This window comes from Pholcus phalangioides, unplaced genomic scaffold, assembly GCF_987345545.1.
Source record: "Pholcus phalangioides strain wild (caught in Gottingen) unplaced genomic scaffold, Ppha-v1.0 ptg000024l_1, whole genome shotgun sequence".
NCBI classification, from domain to species: Eukaryota; Metazoa; Arthropoda; class Arachnida; order Araneae; family Pholcidae; genus Pholcus; species Pholcus phalangioides.
Window position 1 is genome coordinate 15,327,567 of NW_028301616.1, and position 26,676 is coordinate 15,354,242.

At 37.8% G+C, this 26,676-nt stretch overlaps 1 protein-coding gene across 1 annotated transcript in view; it reads right to left on the minus strand.

The window, feature by feature from the left end:
• Positions 1–39: 39 nt before the first annotated feature.
• LOC149068836 (uncharacterized) overlaps positions 40–26,676 on the minus strand; it is a 52,166-nt gene continuing 25,529 nt past the window's right edge. The window contains exons 3-7 of the mRNA XM_089251289.1: positions 13,707–13,995; positions 12,087–12,254; positions 7,967–8,043; positions 5,531–5,640; positions 40–5,375 (exon numbers count right to left, since the gene is read on the minus strand). Coding sequence (XP_089107415.1) covers positions 4,795–5,375; positions 5,531–5,640; positions 7,967–8,043; positions 12,087–12,254; positions 13,707–13,995 — 1,225 coding nt within the window. The 3' untranslated portion in view covers positions 40–4,794. The remainder of the gene's footprint in view (positions 5,376–5,530; positions 5,641–7,966; positions 8,044–12,086; positions 12,255–13,706; positions 13,996–26,676) is intronic.

The following is a 26,676-nucleotide window of genomic DNA, read 5'->3' on the forward strand; positions in this document are numbered from 1 at the left end:
CACACAAAGCATAGGTTTGAAAAAAAGTTATTTATTTTACAAAAGGAGAAATTTGGAATGTCATGGAGTTTTCTATAGCAATGTGGTTAATAGTTATGTACATATACTTTTTTTTGTTCATGACATAGTAAAACAGGTTGTTTCAGGCAAAACTTCATCCTCAAGTATTTTTTTTCCTTTGGATATTGGAATTTGTTCTGTAACGTGGCTTTTATTGGGGAGAAAATTTATTTCTAAAAACATTTTAGGGATCCATTCTGACCAATGATGGAAACAGATTTTAGCTAAGTTTTACTTAAATTATAAACATGATTTATTTCTATTCAAACTTTAATCATTTTTGCGAATGTTTGAAATGTTATTCAGGAATTTATATAAATTTTTTACAAGTCTGTTAGAAAAGGCGGTGGACACAAAACAGGATACACCATTTACAACGAATGTTAAGTGTCTGGCTGATTTTAGTAAATGTTCTCATTGTCAAATTGTGATTCTATAAAAACAATTTCAACATTTGAAGTGAATATATATTTTATAGTATTGATATAAATTATTTAGTAGAATTTGATTCGTTTCCATCATGGTCTAGGGAATCACAAGGTTTCCAGGCAATTAATTGCAGACTTAGTGCCACGAATGGATCATTCTCAAATAATTTCAAGAATAATTTAGAGCAACAATTTCAGAATTATATGAAAAACATTTTTCATGATTGGTGAAAATTCATAACTAACGAAAAAAATACTTTCAGAATTATCAAAAGTAATTTCGCAATTAATAGAATTTTTTTCAGAATTTATGAAAGAAACAATTTTTCAGGGATCCAGAAAAACTTCGTTTAATGAAAGAAATTATTTCAGAATAAATAAATCTTCAATAATGTGGGGGCTTCAGTTTAACTCTGGAAAAGTTAGCACATCCAAGAGGCCATTGTACATTACACTAAGTCCTTGTGAGTCTGGATACCTCTATCTTGTGATTCTAGATACCACAGTATAACTTGGTGACTCTTGGGCTTGATGGAAAATTTTAAAATTGGCCCATGATGTCTAAAAGGTTGAATACTCCCTAATATATATATTGTATGCCGTACTTAATTTGGATTTAAAATAGAGGAAAATAAACGTTCACAAAATGTGAATTTTTTCCTGTTCAATTCCACGTAATACATACTAAATCGAGTATCAATGTTGTAAATTATTGCACATATTTTTGCTTTGTGAAGTGGAAGACACCGGGAGGAATTCGGAAACATATATTTACATTCAATTGCTATAAATTAATTTAATTTGAAACTTCAAAAAACAGATTCGGAAGTGAATTATGAATTAATTTCACGAACAGTTGGAGTCTCTTCAAGTATTAAAAATGGCAGGGGGGGGGGGAAGAACAATAAAATCATCAATGTGAGTGTAGTTGGATCTGTGATATTCCTCTTCATATATTAGTTAAAACAAGTGGTTCAGACTAGGAATATCATTCAAATAACCATGATTCTGCCAAGTCTTTTCTGTTCGTTTTGACCAAAATGGGTTATATTACCCCTCAGGGGGCTAGGCCATCTTAACAGCACCATACATAGGTACATGGACAAAGTGATATCCTGGGGTCCCCTAACTAGCTGTAAGTAGCTACAACTATCTGCCTATTGACATGCTCTCAAAAATCATAGCACCAAATCTCATTATCATGAGGTTCCCAGGCACACTTTGGGTGCTGTGGTTGAAAGTACCACTAGACTGTGAATATACCTTGCAAACATTTCTCTGAGGAATTTATAAGGATTCGGTGCATGCCGAATTTTTTTGTGGGTGTATACAGGGTGGTCCTGAAATTACTTTGTCGAGATACGTGCCTCTGGGGGCCGCAAAAATCATCGAATGCGAATGATATTCGAGATATGGGTGTTTCGAAGTATGCGCTCGAGAATGAAGAGAAAAACGAAACCTTAGTTCTCGTGGTCACGGCAACAAAAATTCGAAAAATTCAAATAGCAACACTCCCTATTGTGCATTGCTAAGTGAACGGCGCAGTGAAAAATAGCACTGGAACAGCTGTAGCACCATAAACGCTGGCGCAGAACGCAGACAAAGATCTACGAAGGGGTCGGTGAGCTAACCCTTTCGGTGGGAAACTTCCTGTGGCAGTAATGTGATCTGCATTGGTTATTTCGCATGGTTCTTTGCTTGCGTTTAGCATAGTACAGGTACCGTTCTAAGACCATCCAATCACTTTGTAATGCATAAAAGTTGGTGTCGTCGTTGGAATTTTCTGAAATTTTCGGAACCGCGATTGCTAGAGTTTTGTTTTTCTTCTCATTCTCCAGCTCATACTCCGAAGCATATCGCGAATTTCATTTCATTCATTCGGCCGCTAATGTCTCTTATATCGGAAAAGTTATTTTATGACCACTCTGTATATATTGCCTTAACGTATTAATGTCGTCAGAATTATGCGTGTTTCTTGTTTTAATGGTGCTGCCAGGGCCACAACTAGAAGCGAAAATTTAATGTCGCGCGGGGGGGGGGGGTGCTAGTGCCCATTTCGGCTCCCGTCTTTCCGGAATTTTGAACATAAAAACAGTAAACTTGATGCTCTTCCTGATTCAGCGTCCGGGACACAAGATCCCTCCTGTAGGTCCTGCCATCAGTCTTCGACATTAGAAGTGAAAGTAGCTGATGCCAGAGTTTTCTTGTTATTTGTGAATTATCGTGGAGGTTAGCCTGCTTTCTGAGATTTTTCGAGTGACTACTGAACAGCATAGGATCGTATAGGTTGGCTAAAAGGGAGCGGGGGAGTTGCCAGGATTTTTTTTTTTTCTGAAAGGGGCGGGATAGTAGAACAAAGAAGTTTGAAAGATAGTTGTGTTGATTGACCAAATTGAATGACACTTCTCAAAAGCTAAATTGCACTGGGAGGAAAGTTTTCAACAATTTCCAGTGTTTTTTTTCATCTATCTATACAGGGTGCATAGCGAACTCTCCTTGCTGTGAATTACTGGGTAACCGTTGATCCTAGAGAATAGGAGGTGCCCCCCCCCCCAACGTAAAGTTTCTCGCGGAACCTTTGATGATAATGAGGCTTTTCTACGGAATTCACACAAATTTTTGAATATTTGTCCGAAAAAAGCGTGTCCCCATGATTACTGCCGTCTCAAACAGACTCGTAGCCCCTATCATACAATAACATCCTATATCATACCATATCATACCTAACAGACTCATGCCAAGTTGAAAGAGAGCTTAGGCACCACCTCTTCCATAATCAACAAACGGGCAAAAATAAAATTTTATCAGCAATAATATGCTCCCTAAAAATATTGAAAGTAACTAGACAGTACCGTATTATATTACACGTGATAAATATCATTGGATTGGAATCTCTGCAGTCACCTATCAAATAAAGCTGTTACAATTCTTCGATTGAAACTGGTGACCGACTTCTGGCTAATGCGTCACGTGTAAAAAATAATGTGGCATGATACCAGTTTATATTTTATAAGCAATAATATCAGATGAATTGTTGTGTTTGCCTCAAAATTTTAACGGTTGCAGTTTGTGTGTTGTACAACAACATTAGTAGAAAATTACAAAGTTTATGCTGTCCTTGAAGCCTGCAAGAATCCACTTCCTGAGGGACTGGTGGAGGGATCCTGCTTCGGCATAACAAATCTTAACTGGAGAATATTGCCTTCGGTCTATTCTGAAAGCATCTACTAATTTGCGACAAGTGGATGTTTAAGGATTGAAATATTAAACAATTAGGCCTACACTCAGCATCTGCAATGGGAGCAGTGGATATGATGTTGTTTGAAACCCGCTGGCATGGGGGGAGAGGGTAGTTTTTTTCCCTTAACTTATCGTTTCTTTTAAATTTATACCCACCCTTATTATCACCCTGTCTTCAAAAACTCGATTAAAAATTGTTGCCCGGTCTTTCCTGTGAGGCCAAAACGAAAAAGAAATTCACGTTTCTAAGTGCGATATTCGCTGAAATGTTTGAATCCAAAAATCGGAGAAACGTTGGGAAAGAATATTTATTTTATTTATTTATTCAATATCGATTGGCCGAGGCCTATACAAGAGGATGCGGAATTTATATATGGCGAAAGTGACGATTCATGGTACGAGAGAATTCGGAAATCGTGGTGCAATTTACAATATTTGATGGTAGGTTGTTCCAGTCGATAATACTTCTTGGGAAAAAGTTAAATTTGTCACAATCTGAAAAGGCGAAAATGGGCTGTAATTTTTGGGAATGATTAAGTCTAACAGAGAAATGTGAAGGTCACAAAGTAAAAAATATCACGAAGTAACGGACACAACACTTTTCTCCCAACATTTATGCTGTTCTTTCCCACTTTTTCTTCGCTTTTTGAATTCAAGTAGCTCGGCGAATATCGCACTTAGTTTTGTTGGCCTCAGTAAAGACAGGACAATACAACTTCCTTATCGGGTTTTTTTTGGACAGGGTGACCAAACAAAAACCTCTTGCAATATTAATGCCTCATCTAAGGTCTACATGTTATTTGGATACTTTTTATAATTGAAAGTTTGCCTCTAGGATCAACGGTTCGCCAGTAATTTGCGGCAAAAGGAGTTAGATATGCACCTTGTATTTGGATTTTCTTTGTGTCAGGGATATTTTAGTGACATGGAATCGGAATTAGTTTTTGAAGTAAAGACTGGTGATGTATTTATATATACATGTATAATAGAATGCTATATTTGTTTGAATGAGGTATTGCACCTTTCTTCCCCCACAGTCATTTGGAAACACTCATATAATTTGAGTTCAGGGTGGCGAAGGCGTATCTTCGGATATTTGCGGCTCTTTGTCTGCTGTCGGTTGGACAAGTCTAGGCTGGAAATAAGGATGATATCTCAGACCTTGGTAAATTCCCGACAGCTGTTGCAGTCGCGGATTGCAGAAAGAGCTTGCCGTCGTGGTTGTGGTCGTCGATGGCGCCGCTGCCGGAGGCGCCGGGGAATAACTAAACGTAGTCCTACTGTTAGTTGGCGACGCCATTCCACTCCCACACGTGTTGCTGTTATTGGCGTCGTCTTGGACAATCGTAGTTGCAGGAACTGAGGAGTTATTGCCGACGTTGGCCAGGGAACTTCGTGGAGATGCTACACCGGTCGGGGCTTGACTCGTTGCCGGAGAAGCGAAGAAACCGGGTGGTAATAGCGTCCTCGGCAACCCGAAGTAAAAGCTTGCGAAATTAGCGGCTGCTTGATGGTGAGTGTTCGAAGACATGAAGGAACTCAGCTCGTTCATTCCGAAAGGCATCGAAGACGGCAGTTTCCAGGGGTTCGCCATAGCGTGGGAGGCCATCAGCAGCAACTCGCCGCTCGTGGGAATGCGACCAAGGGCTGGAAAAAAATAGAACGAAACGCAATTTTTCAAACTTTCTTTCTGTGTTTTTGTTTTTCACGCCTTTTTAAATACAACATTAGGCAAAATTTCTTTCTCAAAGTTTTCTTTCCTCGACATGCATGTAAAATAATTCCCAAAAAAAAAAACTGACCTGCAGCAGCAGCCAATGCGTGTTGTTCAGCAGAAATATCACCGGTGACTAAGGAACGGAAAGGGGAGTGTCGGAACGCATGCTCTCGAAGTAATGTTTCCACGGATTCCCTACGAAAGATAAACGTATATCATGTATTACACATAAATACAAATTAGGTCGCCATTGCATTGATTCAACAGGTGCAATTCCTCGATTAATGGATGTTAATGGATTTTGCAAATTATAGAAACGATCTCGGATGGTAATTGTTTTTGTGATAAAGATAAGCTTCCACTAATACAGGTGACGAACCAAATCACCAAATCAGGGAAATTCAGTTTCTGCAAAACTGAACACCATAAATACACCCTACAATCGTTAAGGCACGTATTTATATGCTTACTCGGTTTCCTCTTAAATAAATAAATACTTTTGACTCCCTTTAGCATTTATTCTTCTTTCTTATGTTCTTTTTACCCCTCCCACACACAAACCGGTTGCGACAGCAGCGCCACAGCCTTTCACAATAAAAGACCCTAGAGAGCAGTGAGTTCTTCAACCTTTTCCTACTTGCGGACCGGTGAGATAAAGCGAATAATTTCGTAGACCGGCGAAGAAAAATAATATAATAAAATTTACTAACTTTCTCTCTAACATCTTATATTCTATTATGCAAGAAACATCGTTGATCTGGAATCTCTGCTGCCATCTATCGCATAAAACCGAACCTATTCGTTATAATTCTCCAAGTAAAATTGATTGTTGGTTTTAAACCGGTAGGCAGCATCAAAATGAATAGTAAATACAGTGTTTTTCAACATTTCTTATATCGCGGCACACTCGAACTTATACTTAAACTTTCGCGGCATACTTTTGAATTGAGATTTTAAAAGTACTGTACAGTGGTGTTGTAATGATTTCATTACTAACTAAGGAAAAATAATTTATTGCTAATTGTGTAATAAAAAAAGACAATAACATTCCTGTAACAGCACTTAACTACTGTATAAGTATGAAATGATGTTTGGACTCTCACGGCGGGTGTGCCGCGTCACAATTGTTGAACAAACTTGGTATATAGTCCTCCTACCACGAGATGAGATTTGGCTACGGCACGTCATGTCACGTCAAACGATTCTATTTTATCCTAGAAGGACATGCCAATCGTGAAAGCTCAGTCACTGATGAACTTTTCTCGATGTGCAATCGTTTTACCAAAAAAAAAAATTGAATAAAATTATCCGACGTGACGTGACATGACGCAGCGAAAATTCATCTCGTGGTCGGAAGACTATAGTCGACGCTCGATATAAAACGACCACCCCTTTCGTCCTATCGAAAATGGGCGTTATATTGGTAGGGGCGTTATATCGAAAGTAAAACATATGGTAGTTATTCTAGGAAAACGTTTGAGACATCCTACTGGTCGTTGTAAGGGAATGGTTGCTGAAACGTGTGTCGTTATAACGAGTGCCGACTGTATATATCGAAGTTTCACTGTATTTATCACTATTCTTATTTTTTTAACAATGAACCAACAGTTTTCGTTGCATTTTCCCTTGCCAGAAAATTTGGCTCAAATAGTATCACTTATCTAAATGTTATGTATAGGAACGTAATTTAACCCTTTATAAGGCAAAACTATTAAGCCATGTAAAAAATTATTATGCTTTTGTACTTATAGATTTTGATGTTTATTACTTGTTTGCTAAGTTTTGTAGAGGAAAAAATTTATTTTCCGGGAAATAATAGACTAGTACATTCGTTGCCTTTGTAGTCTAGTGCAGCGGTTCTCAACCTTTCTCGACCCAGGGAGCCCTTTCTGGTTTATAATTTCTATGGCGGAACCTCGTTGGCCTATTTTTTATTTATTCATAAAAATTACTAACTCATTTTCACATTATTCAAAAATATTTATAATTATTTTTTTCAAATTTACTGTTTTTTTTATATTTTCCCTCGAGTGGCCGCGGAGCCCCTGAGAGTTCACCCGGAACACCGGTTGAGAACCGGTGGTCTAGTGCGTTCACCCGGAGAGTGAAAGGACGTGGTTTCGATTCCTCGCAAACGCAGTTGTGAATTCTCTCTTTCTTTCCAAAATTCATAATTCACAGCCAGTTGTTAAAAAAAAAAAACCCTTCGTATGTATTACCGGAGAGTGACGTCATCCTTTCATAGTACACCTGATGTACCAGTGCATATTTGAAGTAGCATAAATTGTAAGAATCCCCATCATCGAGAGACTGCGTTACAACGTAATACCAGTGACAGATAAAGGTTTGAGACAATCGATTTCGTCAGAGACATACAAATAAAACTAATTAATTTACAAACTAGTAATGAAAATTTTAATCGAAATTTTATCCGATTGATCCGAGTTGAACTAATTTTTTTTTTCAAGTGAGATCGAACAATCGACCGATTAATTGCACATATACCAGCCATATTACAAACCTTTCTAAATCTGTCAATCGAGAGGAATCACGGAAACCTTTCGCAAATGGATTGCTGTCGATCTTCAATTTCGTTATCTGAAACAAAAACAAATATCATATACTGTTTACATAATCATAAAAAAGACAATCCAGATATTAATAATCATTATCAAAATTGAAATTGACAAATATGTTTCATTCACACCACAACATTCCACTCGAGAGATAAACGTAAAAATTATCTTTACGCTGCCGATAACTATCAATCGGAAAAATCGGAAATTCCAATAAATTTTCTCGCAATTTAACACGAGAGAGAGGAAAATTTTTCCACCGATAAAACATTTCTCAAAAGCTACTGAATTTTCTCGCAGTGGAAACCTATTAAAGCTCGAATCTCGCCATTAATAAGCGGCGGTAATTGTCGATGATGCATCCTTGGCTTTATCTCAAACGTTATCTCATTCCCTCTCTCTCTCTCTCTTATCTCTGCACTTTTGATGCTCACCACAATGTGGTTGGTACCACATCCATCCTCCATCATATTATCCTCTCGCTCTCTCTCAGCGTCTTTATAATTACCCATCCTCAGCATTTTTCCCGGTAGATACCCGAAGAAAGATGAGTTATACCTCTCGTGGAAAAGATGGGGGTTCCGTAGTATTAGGTTATGAGTTACTCACGCTCTCTAGAATTCCGACCGTAATCTCGTTGGAAGATCTTCCGCCGTGTTCTGATTTCGAGATCTTGTTATCGTTTGAAAGTTATTAAAAAAAAAGAACGAGAAGACAGAAGAGAAAATATTAATTTTCTCCTCAACACTTATTATGGAAAAATGCTTGGAATTTTTCTTCTATTAAGTATGAATTATTGTAGGAGGTGAGAGAGAAATTAATGGAATTATGCAATGCATATATTGATCAATTAATGACGAGAAATTTGAAAAAAAAAATCAAATTATTTTAAAAAACTAGGTATAAAAATAAAATTCAATTAATTTTTATCTCCAATGTAAAAATTGATTTTTGAACTAATAACATATCACTGATAATATACACCCAGTGATCAAAAAATAAGGAACACCGCTCACTCAAACTTCGACTCGTCCGTGCAGCACATGCGCTGACGTAATAAATCGGATTTGCTGATAAAAAAGCGTTCACCTCGTCAGATCATCAGTCAACATTGAAATTTGCCTGTTAATGGGGAAAACAATATATTTGGGTGGCTTTGAATGCGGCATAACTGTGGGCGCCAGAAAGGGGCGGTTGAAGTATCTCCGAAGCCACTAACCTTCTTGGCTCTTTTCTCGTACAATAATATCTCGAATTTAGAAGAGTAGAACAACTTTCCCCAAGAATATTAAGAAGTCGCCAATGAATAAAGCAAATACACGAAAACTACAAAACTCCTAAAGCATTTCGACATGCAATGGGTGTCGTCTTCAGAAAGAGGGGAGGGGGGGGGGATTCTGAGGATTCTGACCACGACGTTTGAAGTGAACAGACGTACTTTCTTCCCGCTGAGCAACCGAGAGTTAAGATTTGGCATTCAACCCAAGTGGAATCCTCGGTCAGCGGGATTAGTGGTTAAATTATATATTTTTTTTCAATCTGAAGACGACAACCACTATATGTCGAAATGCTTTAGGAGTTTTTGTATTTTTCATGTATTCGCTTTATCTGTTGGGAATTCTTAGTGTCTCGAGTCTTCAAAGAATGGCAGCTAAGCCAAAAAAAAACAAGTTGTAAGCGGAATAGTGGGCGGAAATCGCTTGTGTACGAAAAAGGTGCCAGGGGACTGAGACGTATTGTGCGCAGCAACAGAAAAGTCAGAACGCAACAAATTGCTGCGCAATACAACTCAGGATCATCGCAAAGCATATCCGCACGCTCTACAAGACGGATATTAAAACGAATTGGTTTTAATAGCCAGCGACCAACGAAAGTGCATTTGATTTCGCGGCAAAACCGAAGAAAACGGCTTTTGTGGGCTAGAGAACATCGAAATTGGACACTTGATGAGTGGAAGAAGGTTGTCTGGTCTGACGAGTGAAGATATCTTCTCCATGACGTTGATGGCTGGATCCGTGTGGGGCGCAGGAAGCCATGGATCCGGCATGCTACACGACAACTGTTCAAGCGGGTGGCGATGGAATCACGGTCTGGATAGCATTTTCCTGGTATACTCTTGGTCCCTTATTTCTGTTGGAGACATCCGTCAATGCCAACGCCCACCCCCCACATCGTTGCTGACCACGTACACCCGTTTATGGCCATAATGTTTTCCGATGATGATGGCTATTTCCAGCAGGACAATGCGCGGACAACTCACGGGGCTGGAATTATCTCAAATTGGTTTGAGGAACATAATTCAGAGTTTCAATTGCCTTAATGCTCCCTCAGTCACCCGATCTCAACCCGATTGACCATTTGTGGGACGAGATTGAAAGGTCTGTTAAAAGCTTCGAAACAGCACCTTCTATTCTGAGGGAATTAAGAGCTGTCATTTCTTTAGCATGGGCTAATTAATATTCCTCTTCAACGGTTTCAGCAACTTGCAGAGTCCATGCCTAGAAGAATATCTGCTGTCATCAAAGCCAGAGGAGGTCCCACACGATATTAGGGGTGAGTAGCAAGGTGTTCCTAATTTTTGGGCCACTGGATGTATTTTTTATTAATTTTGAATTATTTAATCATTATACAGCGTGCATAGCTACCAGCACGTACCGCATTTTATTGGCGGACCGTTGATCCTTGAGGCACACTTCGAATTAGGAAAAGTATCCAAATGACGTGTAGTAGAACTCAGATGCATCATTCATATTGCAAGGAATTGTGTAGTTTTTTTATTGTTGTTAAAGATTGTGTTGTTAATAATTAAAATTATTATTTGTGTAGTTTAGTTAATTAAAAAAAACACTTTTTATATGGACACCCTGTCCTCAAAAATCCAGTTAGGAAGTTCTTGAACTGTCTCTTCTGAGGCCAACAAAGAAAGTTCCACGTTTCTAAGTGCAATATTTGCTGGGATATTTGAATTCAAAAACCGGGGAATAGTTCGGAAAGGGGGAAAGAACAAGAAAAATGGAGTAAAACCATTTAAATTGCCATTCGCTATCATTTTATGCTGTTCCAGCAAACATTTAGTACACCAATGGCTTTTAAAAAACGGGATGTAAGAATGGTTTTTGCTAACAGTTCGTAACAATGGGTCCCCCCCCTCCAAAAAAAAGGCTTGGCAACAATGCTTTTTATCAGTTTGGTGGAATTTTATTTTTAACAGCTTGCTGACAAGGTTTATAGCCATTGCTGAAATGCTTTTTTTAAATAGATTGGTGTACCAATCTTTTCTAAACAACTTGATGCAACAATGTTTTATTTCAATAACTCAGTATACAACAATGGTTTTTCCAAAAAAAAAACCTGTAACGTTTTTTTCAAAATCTTTGTAACAATGTTTTTCTCAAAATATTTGTAACAATGCTTTTCTCAAATTCTTTGTAACAATGGTTTCCTCTCAAAATCTTTGCAACAATGATTTTTCCAAAATCTTTGTAACAATGTTTTCCCAAAAATATTTGTTGTTTTACTCAAAATCTTTGTAACAATGTTGTAACAATGGTTTCCCCAAAATATTTGTTGTTTTTCTCAAAATCTTTGTAACAATGATTTTCCTCAAAATCTTTGTAACAATGGTTTTTCTCAAATTCTTTGTAACAATGGTTTCTTTTCAAAATCTTTGCAACAATGATTTTTCCAAAAATATTTGTAACAATGGTTTTCTCGCGAAATCTTTGCAACATTGACTTTTCCAAAATCTTTGTAACAATGGTTTTTTCCAAAATCTTTGTAGCAATGATTTATTTTTTCCAAATAGCTGAATAAAAATGGTTTTTAAATTATTTATTAACAATGGATTTTTTCAAACAGCTTGGCAACAATATTTTTTAACAGATTGGTAACAATTATTTATTTAGGAAGAAATTCTAGATAATTTTTTTCCTAGCAATTTTCTACTTCCACTTTTGATATTCAAGTTTCTTGGAAACACCATCGAATCAAAATTTATTAATTATGCTTTTATAATTTTTTTTTCTTTTGTTTCAAAACAATGACAATAATGATTTATTTTCTTACCAACTGATTCTGATAAGCAGTGACGGCGGTGAATACTGTTTCGGGAAATATATACGTCTTGTACAGTTCCAGATCAGAATCTGTAGCCAGTGACGGTATATGAGTGTTTGCTTCAAGCTTCACCAAATGGATCCTTGGTTGATACTTGTGCATCGAATTCAGAACAATCTAAAATATTGATAATAATAATGATAATATTTCCAAAGTATTATTCCATAATAATAGTGTTAGAGATGGAAAAATCCAATTAAATTTTAGAAAATGATTACAAAATCATTTACAGTGCACGCCGCTTAATGGGATCACATCGGGGTTTCTGATAACAATAATAGATAGATAACTACATTCAAAAATCCCGGTTAAAAAAAACTATGACCATGTGTCCCATTTCGTCGAACGGGACGAAAAAAACGGGACAATTCCGTTTCTCTTTCACACTAGTTTCAAGATTGCTGAATTTTGTCTTTCTATCATATTGGTTTAAAACTGGATTTTACCCCCTTTTAAGCTAAAATCTTTTCGTTTTATTTGGAAATTGTGAGGAGTAAAGGCCAAAACACACTGCTCTGATATGACGTGATTTCACGTCATGTGAGAGACGTTAAGAATTCCGATTCGTGGAAATTCTAAGACGTGTGAATTCTACGCCCCACATAATTTCCACGTCGCAGAATCTCAATGAATCAGAATTCACAACGTCTCTGACGTGACGTGACATCACGTCACGTCATTGTAGTGTGTTTCGACCTTATGAATTGAACTGTCCGATGTGTATTACGAATTACGATACTTTCTATGATGTACGATGAGTGTCATAGAGATTCCTTATGAAGAAAGTCTTCCCTCCGTCTCGAGCACCCACGGAAACTTGTAGAACTGGTCAGAGCACCCTCAGGATCGATTCACGAATCAAAATTTTCTGCAAGAAGCTTAAGATGAGCACCCACAGGTTCAAAACACTCCCGATGCTCCTGCATGCCTTCATTATGAGGAAGCCATTGCAGAAGCAGCGCCACACATACATACGTATATCATAGCGGCTATTTTGGCCTAATTAGGACATTGTGAACTACGTCAGGGAATTTTGTCAACAAGGGAGCTTTCTGACCTTTTGTAGGAGGTCAACATGGGTGCTCACAAGGATGGGGCGTAGAGGGCTCCAGCTCGGGGGCCTGGGATGGTTATTATCATTTTTATTTTTTCACGCTATAAGTTAAACTATAGAGGGGCCCCGTGAAATGTCTGGCACGAGGAAAGGTCCCAGGATTCCAAAGGTCCCAGCCTTGGGGGCCCTGCTCCAAGATTTGGGGTTCACGTGGAGATCAACTTCTTAGAACCCTCTCTGATAATCCTCCTCAAGTCTTGTAGGCTGATAACGATAACTTATAGGGGGAAAAAAAACGGGCCTGATTTTTAACCTTAGCTTTAAAATATGCAAAAAGAAAAAAAACCTTCGACGAAAAAAGATAACATAAGCCAAAATCATGATAACTATAAACGATTTTTCCCCATTTTATGATCACTTCCGTACTTTGCCACCAAAAGTGATAACACCACAACGACGACATTATCTGTGATTCTAATAAGCGGCACAGACTGTATTTGCATGATCACGCTTACGTGTCCCTGTTTGTCCATCTCGTTGTTGGTCAACTTGACCTTTTCGAAGCTTACGACCTGCTTTCGCAACTGGTCTCCAGTGAATGGTGAATCCGGGTGTAAGTACAACCTAGCTGGTGACGGTGGGTCAGCTTTCCCGGCCACCAGCCACGAAGAACGATGGTACGCGTATCTGTAACGTTTCTGGTCGACGGGCACGATGTCCATGAGCACCGCATATTTCGTCGGGGGTCCTCCTAAATCTCTTTCCAAGCCTATGAATGATATCCTTAGAGTTGGAAACATCCTCCTACAGTTTAAATAAAACCAATAAAATTATAAATTATAAAAGCAACTTTCTAAAAAAAACGCAAACACATTGTGGCAATTCAAATTATTCCAGAGTATTCATTAATTCCACTCAGCATCAGCAATTTGGCGCTATTTCTACAGAATAAAAAAGTAGCAGGCAGACCCTCAACACGATATAGTGGATCCCGCTTATAACGTTTCCCCTTAGTACGACTTATTTTCGTTTTCCCAACTGTAACTAAATCTCATTAAGATTCCCCGTTTACAGCGTTGTCAAACTTGTAGCGTTTTTCATGACGGTATTTTGAAAACCGTTATAAACGGGATTGACTGTATTGAATCCAAAGGGCCGCAACAACTTTTGTATCCTACTTAACACTACCCTGCTTTAGACTTAAACTGGACAGCAGCAACTAGCGTGACCTAAGCCCTATGTTTGGGAAGTGATATGTGTTTTCTAATGCAGTTCTGTTACTGAATTGGAGTGATCCGTCGAAGATACAGTCATACTCGGTTACAACGACATGTAATATTCCACGAAACTTTGTCGTTATAACCGAGGATGGCGTTTTTCGCTACCTTTTTTGGCGAAATATTTTATCAGATGCAGCAGTTTGCGTTAGGTATCAAAAAGAATAACGTACGAGAACATTTATTGAATGGGATCAGCTCTTATTCTAGAAATTTCTCGAGGAAACGAAATAAAAATGAAAGCAGAAGTGGCAAAAAATCTGTGTCTTTATATCCGAGGTTGCTGCGTTTCCATCGACGTTAACAAGGTTCATTTAAGATACGGGACAGAGAATCATTTTGAACGTCATAGCTAGGGCTGGCCCGGTTAATCGATCAATTGTTAATCGCAGTTAATAGTTTTAGTTGGGAAGTTAATCGACTCGATCAATTCCATTAAAATTCTACTAAAATCTGCTTAGAAGTTTGAAATTTAATTTGAATTGTTCAACGAAACCGATTGGACGCCTTGAATTATGTACCTTCATACAGTATTTTGAATAAATGAAGTGACCATATATACGTATTTAAAAATATCAATATTTTGATCACATTTTTTGGCATGAGGAAATGGAGTTCGATTTCACAAAAACCTGATAATTTCAGTTTCACAAATTCGGGGTTCAAGACTAAAACTTATTGTCTCCGCTACGAACAGTAGTTTTTCCTATTTTCATGGCAGCATCAGCTCCTCTACGCACATGTACCATTTGGGAGAGTTTCTATGCAATAAAAAAAAAGAAACAGTATAATCCGGGCATATTCAATCCGTTGCTCGCGAGCACTACGGGGCTGCTTGAACCACCCAGAGTGCTCGATGCTTGTTTCCGACGCGAGCACTTGATCAGCAATTCCAATTAAACAACTGGTACATATTGCATTCAAGGACTGAAATCATCCTAATTTCATGAATTCTCGTATGTCAAACTTGCTGTAAGGGTGCTCTTCTTCTGATGATGAGTACAGGCACTGCTCGCGACTAGAAAAACTGTTGAAGAGCTCTGGTATAATCGGAAGCAGTTTCGAAATCAATGACTGATCTAAAATAACGGATTCAAAAAAAAAACCCCACAAGAACCAAGGGAAGGAACTCCAGAATTTGACAAAATATGTTATAAGCATAATATGTTGAAATTGCTTCAAGTGGGCAGTTAATTAATTTCTTAAGCTAATTTCTTGTGTGTGTGTGTGTGTGCGATCTACGTATTCTCACATTTGTTTATATCTGGCTGCATGAAATTAATAAAAAACATTTTTATAGCACGATTGATTAGTACCGCGGTTATCAACCGGTGCTCCGCGAAGCCCTTAGGGCTCCTTGTGCACTCTCCAGGGGCTCCGCGGCCACTCGAGAAAAATAAAAAAAGACATTAAAATTAAGAAATAATAATTATAAATATTCTTAAATAGTAAAAATAAATCAATAACTTTGATGAATAATTAAAAAAAATTTCCTACCCCCACACATATAGAATTTTTTTTTAAAAAAAGGGCTCCCCCCGCGCGCGAGTCAAAAAAGGTTGGAGAACCGCTGGATTGGTATATAGTTACGACAAAAAATTCGATTAAAATTCGATTAATCGATTAAAATTTTTTGATTAACCAGTTAAAAATCGATTCCCAGCCTTAGTCATTAACCGAGGTGTCGTTACAGCCGAGTTGTATTTGTATGGGTTTTTAACGTGAATTGAAGCGTACTTATATCTATGTGAAGTACATTTTTTTTGGATAAATCTTGTGTGTGGTCCTCAATTTTGAAGATTCGATAAGAAAATAAGTAACTCATTTTTCAAAATGCTCTTTCTCGGTTTTAAAAACTTTACGACAGACGGACGTACTTGTCGTCGTGAGGTCAGTTTCCTGTCGTTAGGAGCGTCAATTGAATTCGACCTCGTACAACACCCACCAACACGCACAGCACAGCCCTTTTTTTTCAAACCCAATCTTGCTTCCAGGGCAGAGATAGGCAGAGAGAGAGAGAGGTGTGAATCCCTGGTGCGGGTAAAGCGTGAATTGCAAGATATTTTATTCATTTTATTCCTTTTTTTTTTCAGGAATTTATTTCGACAAGCTTCTCGAAGTTTTCGGGTCTTGAGGTCGACCTCCCGCTTTGTCGAATTTAAGAATGTTTGCCAGCGTATGCGTACGCAGTAAACGTAGGAAACACTTAAAAAAAAAAAATTACGAGTTATTGGCCTAACGGGGGGGACTTGGACACCTTCTCTTGGTACCTTTGGTGTTATTATGCATTTTTTTTTTAACTTTTCAGTGGCGTCCCGCAGTTCCGGGCAGCAGTTAATCGCGCAAGTTATGAAGCCGATGCGATGTGGGAGACCTACAACAACAACGAAAAAAAGATCGAATCAGATGTGAAGGATAGGTAGAGATTGAAGTTATATATATATATTCATTCCGAGCCCATGGACCCACCGGAAGGTGGTCTTCTTGTTTCTTCTACGAATGCTGTTTGTCATCTCACATAAAGAGAGAGTATCTCTTGAATGAATTTACGCATTTTCCCATTCACATCACTGTAAGTGTCCCCCCGCTACTTTTTTTTTTCCGGGGAATCCTTGATATATGTGTATTTCACCATTTTTATGGACTCGTTGCCCGCAAACTTTTGGCAGTGAAGTCTTTATTCAAATTATGTGCTTCGAAGGGGGGTTAGTCGAGTTGTTGACTTCTTTTTTGGAGATGGTGCAATTTTATTTATTGCTCCCCCCACCCCTCCACACCCAACCAACCTTTATCTAGAGATAACGTTATTGCTCAACGATTTAATGTAAAAATGGCGACTCATTTTATTCTTACTACTTGGGGAAATCATCCGAGATAATTCCTCAAAAAGAGCTCATTCCATAAAATATAGATACAGCCACTAAAAATAATTAAAAGCTTTATAATTACAATATACATGACGCGTAAAATTTCTAGAAAAACTACAAAAAATTAGTTTTTTTTTTCGGAAATTTGTGCTATAATATATAAGTATTATTTAAATAAACGTACGACAAAAATCGTAAGTTCAGTGAGATAAATCATACATCTATCGAGTGTAGAATGGAAATATTTGTTTTACAATTTTGTCCTTAAATTTCTTTGGAAATAAAATGTTTTAAATTAAAAGTAAAACTATTTCTCGTTCATTAAAAACTTTCAGAGTTAAATTTTTTTGCCTTAGAATCAACATATGAATTGATAGTGAAAAATGTTATATTACAAAAATAAAAATTTCACTAAAAAAATAATTACAAAAATCTTTGATAAAAATTCTTTTAACATACTTCCTGTTGTACTAAAAAAGTTAACCCTTTAAGTACAACATTATGAAAAAAATAAAATAATTATCATGAAAAAAATTTTTTTAGGTCATTTTAGTTCCAATTTAAGCTTAAAAAAAAATCAAAAAAAATATTTTTTTTCAAAATAATATTTATTACGCAACGATTTAATGAAGCTGGCACTTGAAAATTTCGTCAGCACCAGAAGCGTATTTACAAAGGGGGGGGGGATATTAGCCCACGTGTGGTGTGTTTGAAGGGGCGACAAATTTGAGGAATCAGTGGGCAAGGAAATTAGTAGAATGAGAGAAGGGCAGCTATATTTTTATACATTAAACCAGGTGGTAAAAACCATAAATCCGCCTCTGCCTAAAGAGCGAGGGACTAGATCAGTAAGTGACTAAGAAAGTGTGCAAGCATGCGAGTGACCAAAACAATGATCTTGAGAGTGAGGGAACATGTCAGTGAGTGAACAAAAGCGTGACTTAGAGAGTGTGTAAAATAGGAGTGATCAAAAAGTATGTAAGCACAGAAGTGAACAAAGAGTGTATAAGCATAGGAGTGTCAGAAAGAGTGACCCCAGAGAGCGAAGTCAATGAAAGACCAAAAGAGTGACCAAGAAAGTATGCAAGCATGTGAGCGGCCAAAACGGTGTGCAAGCATGTGAATAATCAAAAGAGGGATTTGAAGTACGACCATATCAATGAGTGACCAAAAGAGTGATCATAGAGAGTGTATGAGCATGAGAGAAACCAAAAAAAAAAAAGTAACCTACTGAGTGTGGACGAATGGGAGCGACCTAGAGAGCAAATAAAGAGGTCAGTGATTGACTAAAGAGTGATGAAAAAATGACTGACACCGGGAAAGTGTTCAAGCACGGGTGTGACCAAAAGAGTGAGGCGTATTTCTGCAGGTGTTGGGACTAAGCGGGCTGTAGCCTAGGGCGGCAAATTTGAATAATGAGTGATCAAAAAAAAATTAGACTAGAATAGAAGGAGAAAGGCGGCAAAACTTGCGTAGCCCACAGGCAGAAAAACCATAAATACGCCTCTGGTCAGCACTATATACGCTTACAATAACGGTAAAAAATACTAATTCAAAATATGTTGCATAATACATAATATCGAACATTTTTTAAATTTTACCACCAAAAAAAGCCCTAATTTGTGTTTTATACATTTGTGAGGGAACATTTTGTAAAAGCAGCATCAGACAAAAGTGTAATGCAGTAAACATTTTTACAAGGGCGAAACATCTAACGGAATTTTATTAATTACCATATTTAACAAAAACGAATAGTCCAACACTGGTGCTGTCATCTGGTAATCGTAATGTACAGTAAACCCCCTCTTAACGGACACCCCCCCCCCTTTACGGACGGAATTTTTTGTCCCTCCGGTGTCCGTAAAAAGATACGTTTTACCGAATTATAAAAATTAAAATTTTTACATTAAAACCTCTCTTTTACTGACCGGCGGGACAAAAAATTTCGACCGTAAAAGAAGGGGTGAGCGTTAATGAGGTGAATGAAATGCATTATACAATGGGAAATTATTATTCGGCTGTAAAAGAGGGGTGACAGCATCTGAGGAGTGTCCGTTAAGAGGGGCTTTACTGTATTTTTTCCGAATAAGAAAATTACAAAAAATGTTGAGCGACAGAGAGAGAACAAAAAATACGTAGGGGCCCAGGGCCGCAACTAGGGGCGAGCAGTCGGGTCTCGTGCCCCAGGCGCTAGACCTGAGGAGGCGTTAATTTCATTCTGAAACCTCTCTTTCAACATTACAAGGGGGCGTCAAAATGCGCGCTTACCCCGGGCTACCAAGTATCTAATTGCGGCCCTTGTAGGGGCTATAATCTATATATATAAAATTGATTTTCTGTCTGTGTGTATGTTCTCTATACAAATCTACAATTTCAGATCTATCGTCGCCAAAATTTGCATATATACGAAATGGGACCCGACTTGAATGATAGGCTACTTTAAAAGTTCGCCAGAGCAGGGCAAATACCCTAAATGGGCGGAAAAACTGCTGGGCAACAATGGATTCTGGGCCTCAACAATCACTTTCGGAACGTTTACTTTGGTTACCGTGGTTTCCTAGGAATGGTTCCAGACATGCATTTGCATACGCCTTTATAATGGTTTTCTCTTTCTTCAGTGCTGCCAGTAGGCTATTATACGTGACACTTCATGCCTTTGAACTATCATGGTTTGTTACTTTTTCAATGCTCAATTGAAAAGTGAATGCAATTGAAGAAAACCCGGGCAGCGCCGGGTATTATAGCTAGTATATATATATATATATTTCCAGTTAATTCTCTCTCTCAAAAAAAAATCCAAGTATCAAAATATAAAGCAACGAAGGAAAAAATTGATAAAAAATGAGAAACGAGGAGAAAATTTCATGCCTAAATTTCACAGCTCACCATCGACAAGGAATAAACCCCTTGAAAAAATATCCCTGGATAATATTAAAAAGCAAACCAAAAAAAAAAAAAGTATAATAATAAAATAAATAGCAGCGTTTCCCAGTATAATCGCTGAAACATATTTCAAAATACACTTATCGCCAATCCGATCTGTACAGGCCGCAAAAATACACACACACACACACGTCCCTCTCTCTCTCTCTTCCAAAACACATCAACGGCGTATACCTTATACTTCACGTATATGCATAACAGCCCCACCTCATCGCGGAATATCACAAAAAAAAGTACATATATACGATGCCAAAAAAAACCAACAAAAAACAACAACGAAACCTGTAAATTGTATGTAGGAAAAAATGTAAAACACTCGAGTTTTTGCGTGGGAGGGAGGGGGGGGGGGTGCTCCGAGTGAAATTTAAAACGAAACTCGAAGAAGCACATATTATACAATATTTTTCTCACCCTCCTGTGAGAGGGGGGCATCTGTAAAATTTCAACAGCATCCCTCCATGTACTTCTCTCTCTCTCTGTATATATATATTTTTTTGCAATTCTCCTATCCTTTTAAACTTTTAACGCGCGCGTGTGTGTGTGTGTTGGGAGTCCGTACTGCGTGAAAGAGGAGCACAGACTTGGTACGTATAAGTTGGAAAAGCCACGGCTTTGGAGGATAGAGGAGGATACCGAGGAGGGATTTGTATCCTCTATATACCCTCCTCTCTCTCTCTCTCTCACTTTTCTTGATCGCACCTAATATGGTTACCTCACCCCTGGAGTGTCAGGATCGGCCAACATTAAGTAAGTAGACATAGACCCGAAATGCAAATTGAGGTTTCCATGTTGGAGAGAGAGAGAAAGAGGGTGGTATGAGGGGGGGGGGTGGATATATATATGCATATTCGGAGGGAAGAGTACAGAATATATCTGTAGCATCGGCGAGGAACAGCCTGGCTTTAATACAACACGGGAGAGAAAAGCCTCCACATTCCACTCTCTCTCTCTCTCTTACACGTGTTCTTATGTATATCCACTCTTTGCCTCTTACCGTATACAAGGTACTTTTACCAACGCTATTTTCCATCATTCCTATCACTTGGTGAGTTCTGTTGCATTTGTTTTCCCCCTCGTGGTAGAGGTCGCCCTTCTTGTTGTTGTTCGTTCTTTAATTATATTGCTTTTCCCAGGATGTATGAGAAAGGAGGCGTGCGTGCGTACGTACGTACATGCGTACGTACATACTCGTCGTGTAAGGAGTAAGTAAGTAAGTAAATAGGAGGAGGATATGGCGTACACACACCAATGTTGCATCTGGTCCTGCTTTAACTCTCTCGTGCCTTCTTCCAGCGTAAACCTCTGCTAAGGTATGCTGCCTTTTCTACCCCCTCCTCGAAGAAATGGTGTATATAATGTATGCAAGGCTGTTAAGAAATGGAAAAGTGACCTCTCTTCCTTCTCTACTCTAATCTGAGTCCATGTGTGGCTGCGGCAAAACACTTCTTCAGGTTTTACTCCTTCTATATCTTTCTCTCTTGCCGGTTTTATCCACTTCCGAACTCCATCAAGAAACCTCTGGGAATCTCATTTCTGTAAATGCATACCGGCTAAGCGCAAACTGTACTTTTAGGTGCCACAAGAAAACTTTATCGCTTCGGCAAATGTATACCATGTTGGGATGGCTCGCTGTTTGTGCGTGTGTGCGTGTGTACATGATTCTGTTTAGACGAGGCCGTGGGAATTCCGTGTAAGTTATCTTGTTGGCTGAGATAACAGTTATTAGTCTGCGAGAGGATCATGCATCACTCTGGATCTCGTTGTCTACTCTATCCCAGTGTTCCTCAACCTTTCTGAAAACAAGGGCCAGTAAAATGTCTGAAACAATTTGACGGAATACTTGTGTCCCATATTACGGGACATATCTGTAATTTCCGTTGTTCCGATTTTTTTTATACATTTATTCCGTTTTTTTTTTAATGATAATTATTTGAATTCGTAGTATTTACCGAATTCGTGAATACACAAACAGCGCTTTTATAATATAAATTATATTGTATAGTAAAAATTTATAAATATTCTGCTCACATATTTGTCAGGTTTAACGTTCTGTCCACAACTTTTTTTTTTTGAATTTTGATTGCGATTGGTGATTGTGTTTACTTCTGACAATGTTTTTGATGACAATTGGTGATGTCCCGTATTTCACGGATTGTTATTTAATACCCCGGTTTACTGTATGAAATATGGTGTGCCCCAGATTACAGTCGAATCCCGTTTTAACGAATACCGTTATTGCGAAAATCTCGTTTTAGCGGACAATTTTCTAATCCCTTTAGACACGTTTGCATAGGAACAATGCTAAAACCTGGAATTCCTTATAACGAAATTTCGTTGTAACGAAGTGATTTCTCTGGTCTGTTGGAGTTCATTATAACGGGATTCGACTGTATTTGAATATTTCTTCCGTGAGATACATTTTTGTTAACTGCGATTTGTAGCAACCCTTTATTTTCACACCCTTCGGCAATTTTAGCAGTAATTATCAAATTGCAATTAAAGCAATGAATTTTAATTTTTGGCAAAATTTAGTGGTATATACCATATTTAAGAACGCAATTTCTTGCATTCTCCTCGATGAGGTATGGCAAACCTAAGTATGAAGGTATAATTTTATTTGAACCCATATGGATATTACTAATATCAATACAACGGGTGTATAATTTAGTCTGCCTTCGGACCATAGATTGAGAAACCCAGTTCTATAGTAATTCTTATCTTCATGAAGACGTGTGGTGATAATTCGGGTACTTAGACATTCAGAAGCCACATTTTATATTATTCTACTATTTTAAAGAAGTTCAACGATGTCGTGATTTTTATGTATTAATTGCTAAAGGTAATGCACTTCTATAGGGAAGGCTTCAAACAAAAAATTCTTATCCTGTAACGAGAATCTTGCTATAATGAGGTATTTGCGAGTGATTGTAAAAGAACTAATGTTATATAAAGATAAAAAAAAAACTGCGTTTAATAGCGAGTTGCAAATGAGCACGCTTTCGCTATAACGCCAACGAAATTGTCGAAAACGATGGATGGATGGATTATCACCGCATATCATCGCATATGCTGATTACAACATTATTCTGGGGTACTTCTAACAAAGGAAAAGGAACTTTTAAAATTCAAACTTTTAATATTTATTCGAAAAAAAGATTGAAATTAAAGTTATTTTTAGAGTTTTAAAATAACCAAAATATAATTGAAACAAAAAAAGAGAAGACTTTTAACTACTATTTACGGTCATATTTCAAAGAGTTTGGACATAGCCCCCACATCCTAGAGGCGGGCCCCTTGAGTGAGATCTTTGGTGCCTCCCTATAATGAATTTATAGCGTAGAAGAAACTAAAGTAATAAGACAAGCAGCAGTCCTGCCCTTGAGGAGCCCAATTGAGTTTAGGTGAATAGGCCTACGCCTTTTTGTACATTTTCAAATGACACACACAAAAAGCGTTATACGTCGTAATATCTACCGAAATATTGTCGATAAATTATAAAAAAAATTAAGCAGTAATATCGTTTTCCACAACTCTCATGAATGCAGAGTTGACCCCCCCTCCCCCATCTTCACAAATTTGAAATAGAATTCTGAAAATTATAAAAAAAAAAAAAACTCAAGAAGCAAAGATTTCGCAGTGATAGGCCAAATTGGCCTTTTTTGGCCTCTCATCCTCGAGTCTTCTTCAAAAAAATCATGAAATTTTGAAATCTCTTCAAAATCGTGCTGTTAGTTAAAAACCTTGTTCAATATGTTTTTCGATAAAAAAAAAAAAAATACTACCTCCTCGGGAAAATTTTTGTCAGTAAAATTATCGTAGTCTTGTATAATAGGTCAGTGTTGTCAAACCTGTGGTCCGAGGATCCCTGAGTACTTTGTAAGTAGTCCGCGATATCATTTTCATTCACTACCATTGCATGAATGACTAGGGGTCCACAGACCTTTGATTTGACCTTTACTATAGGGCAGGTGTCTTCAACCCATGACCCACGAGACATATGTGACCCTCCGATATTTATGCTTTGGCCCGCTGACCACATTCAGGAAACAGCTATACATAGAGCTCTCTTTCGACTGGAATCTGTACTGCTGCATTTAGAACTGTGAGATACTTTCCAGATTCAATAAAAACCCCCTGCGCATTTCGTACATTAATAGGGCCGTCGCAACGAATTCGGGAGACCCTGAGCTAAAACGGATTTTGAGGCCCATGATTAGGTTACGTATTTGGAGAAGCCTAATTCCTGCATCCAAAAGGTAGACAAAATTATAGAATTTACAGAAATACTAAAAAACACCATAATGAAAGAATTAGTTTTAGAATTATATTGAAAAAATAATAATTTCATAATTTATGAAAAATCTATAATTAATGAATAAATAGTGTTACACACACACAGACACAGAATTACTGAAAGAAATAACTAATTAATGAATTAGTTAATGAAAGTAAGTTATTTGAAAATACAGTCGAATCCCGTTTTAACGAATACCGTTATAGCGAAAATTTCGTTTTAACGAACACTTTTCTAATCCCCCAAATAAGTTTACATAGGAACAATGCTAGGTAACCTGGAATTCCTTTATAACGAAATTTCGTTATAACGAAGTGATTCTTCCGGTCTCTTGGCGTTCGTTATAACGGGATTCGACTGTAAATGAAAATTTAGTGCAGATTCCGAGTAAATAAATTGTTCAATAATTTGGGGAACCCTTAACCGATAATACCGCGGTATGACTTGATGGCCCGCGGACTTCGTGGAAAGTTTTAATTGGCACGCAATGTTGCTATGTGGGGGGGGGGGGGGTCCACGATCAATTCCTTTGTTAGAAGTGCTTCTATCTCAGAAAAGTCACACATTTTTAATCCCTCCTCTTTTCTTATCCGCGACTTTACCGAAAATTAACCCGTGACTTTTCTGTTAGTACTTTCAGTGATTGACAGGTAACGATCATCTCCCGCTGCCAGAGTTTATTTGACAATAGCTTACAAATATGTGCCACTTAAATATTGAGAGATTAGGCATTGGTGGCATGAAATACTTATTACAGTCGAATCCCGTTATAACGAATTCTGAGACCGGAGAAATCACTTCGAAATATCGAAATTTCATTGTAAAGGAATTTCAGGTTTTTGGATTGTTCCTATGTATGTAAACTTGTCTGGGGTGGGGGGGAGATTAGAAACGTGTTCGTTAAAACGAGATTTCCGCTGTAACGGGATTCGACTGTAATGCATACTTTAATCACGGTACGATTTACATGTAATCTCCCTTCCCGATAACAGGAGCGACGGTAGGAAATAGCTTAAAGATAGAAAGGAGAAAATTTAAATTTTATTTATTTTTTCATTTTAAAATACTTTAAAAATATTTTCAATATTTTAAAAACTTTCTTAAAAAAAATTTTAAATCATAAAAATTTTACGAAACAGTTTCTTATTTATAAAATAATATCGAAACAAAACGCTTTAAAATTTATCTTCTCATTCCCACCAAAAGATGGCAGCATCAAAATCCAGCTGGCACACAAGTACGTATAGCTATGTTCATTTATCTCACAAACTGAAGATTCGGGAATTCTAATAAACTAGTGATTCCCAAATTTTTTTTATTTATTTATTTTTTTTTTTTTTGTGAGCGCGGCCTCTTGACGGTGACCATATGTCCCGGCCGGTCCTGTTTTTATTTTTTTTTTTGCTAGCAAATGTCCCGCGATCACTTTCCGGGGCACCTGTTTCTCCTGGTAATACTGACTTTTAACAATTTAACAATGTTTATTATTATTTTTTAATTAGTGTTATACAAATATATATATTTTTTATGTGGTTAGTGTTCCAGTGAGGTGTATGTTAATTGATTTAAAAAACCGCCAAAAAAATTATTCACCACTAATAATATTTTTTGATTGAACGTAGGTAGGGGCGGAGATATGGGGGGGGGCATGGGAGGCATTGCTCCCCCCCCCAATCCCCAGCGTTAAAGGTGGAGTCGACTGATGTAATGTATATGTGTATGTATATGGGGCCGTTCAAGTAATACGTAAGCAAATTTTGAGCCATTTTTGACCCCCCCCCCTCCTTGTCAGCAAAAGTCAGCAAAACGCTGACCCCCCTCCCCTCTGTCAGCAAAATTTCGTCATCAGCTCTGCCCCTCTGAATCCCAACTCATATTTTCATAAAGGGTGGTTGATGACGTAAGCATTATCCAAACACCCCTTCCCTCCTTGTCATCAAAAGTCAGCAAATCGGAAACCCCCTCCCCTCATCGATGATGACGTAATACTTGAACGGCCCCTATGAACTGACACATCATCATCATGTTGCCCCCCCCCCCCAGACTTCTAAGTCTACGTAGGCCCTTCCCCTTTTACATTAACATATGACATCACATTCTGTGC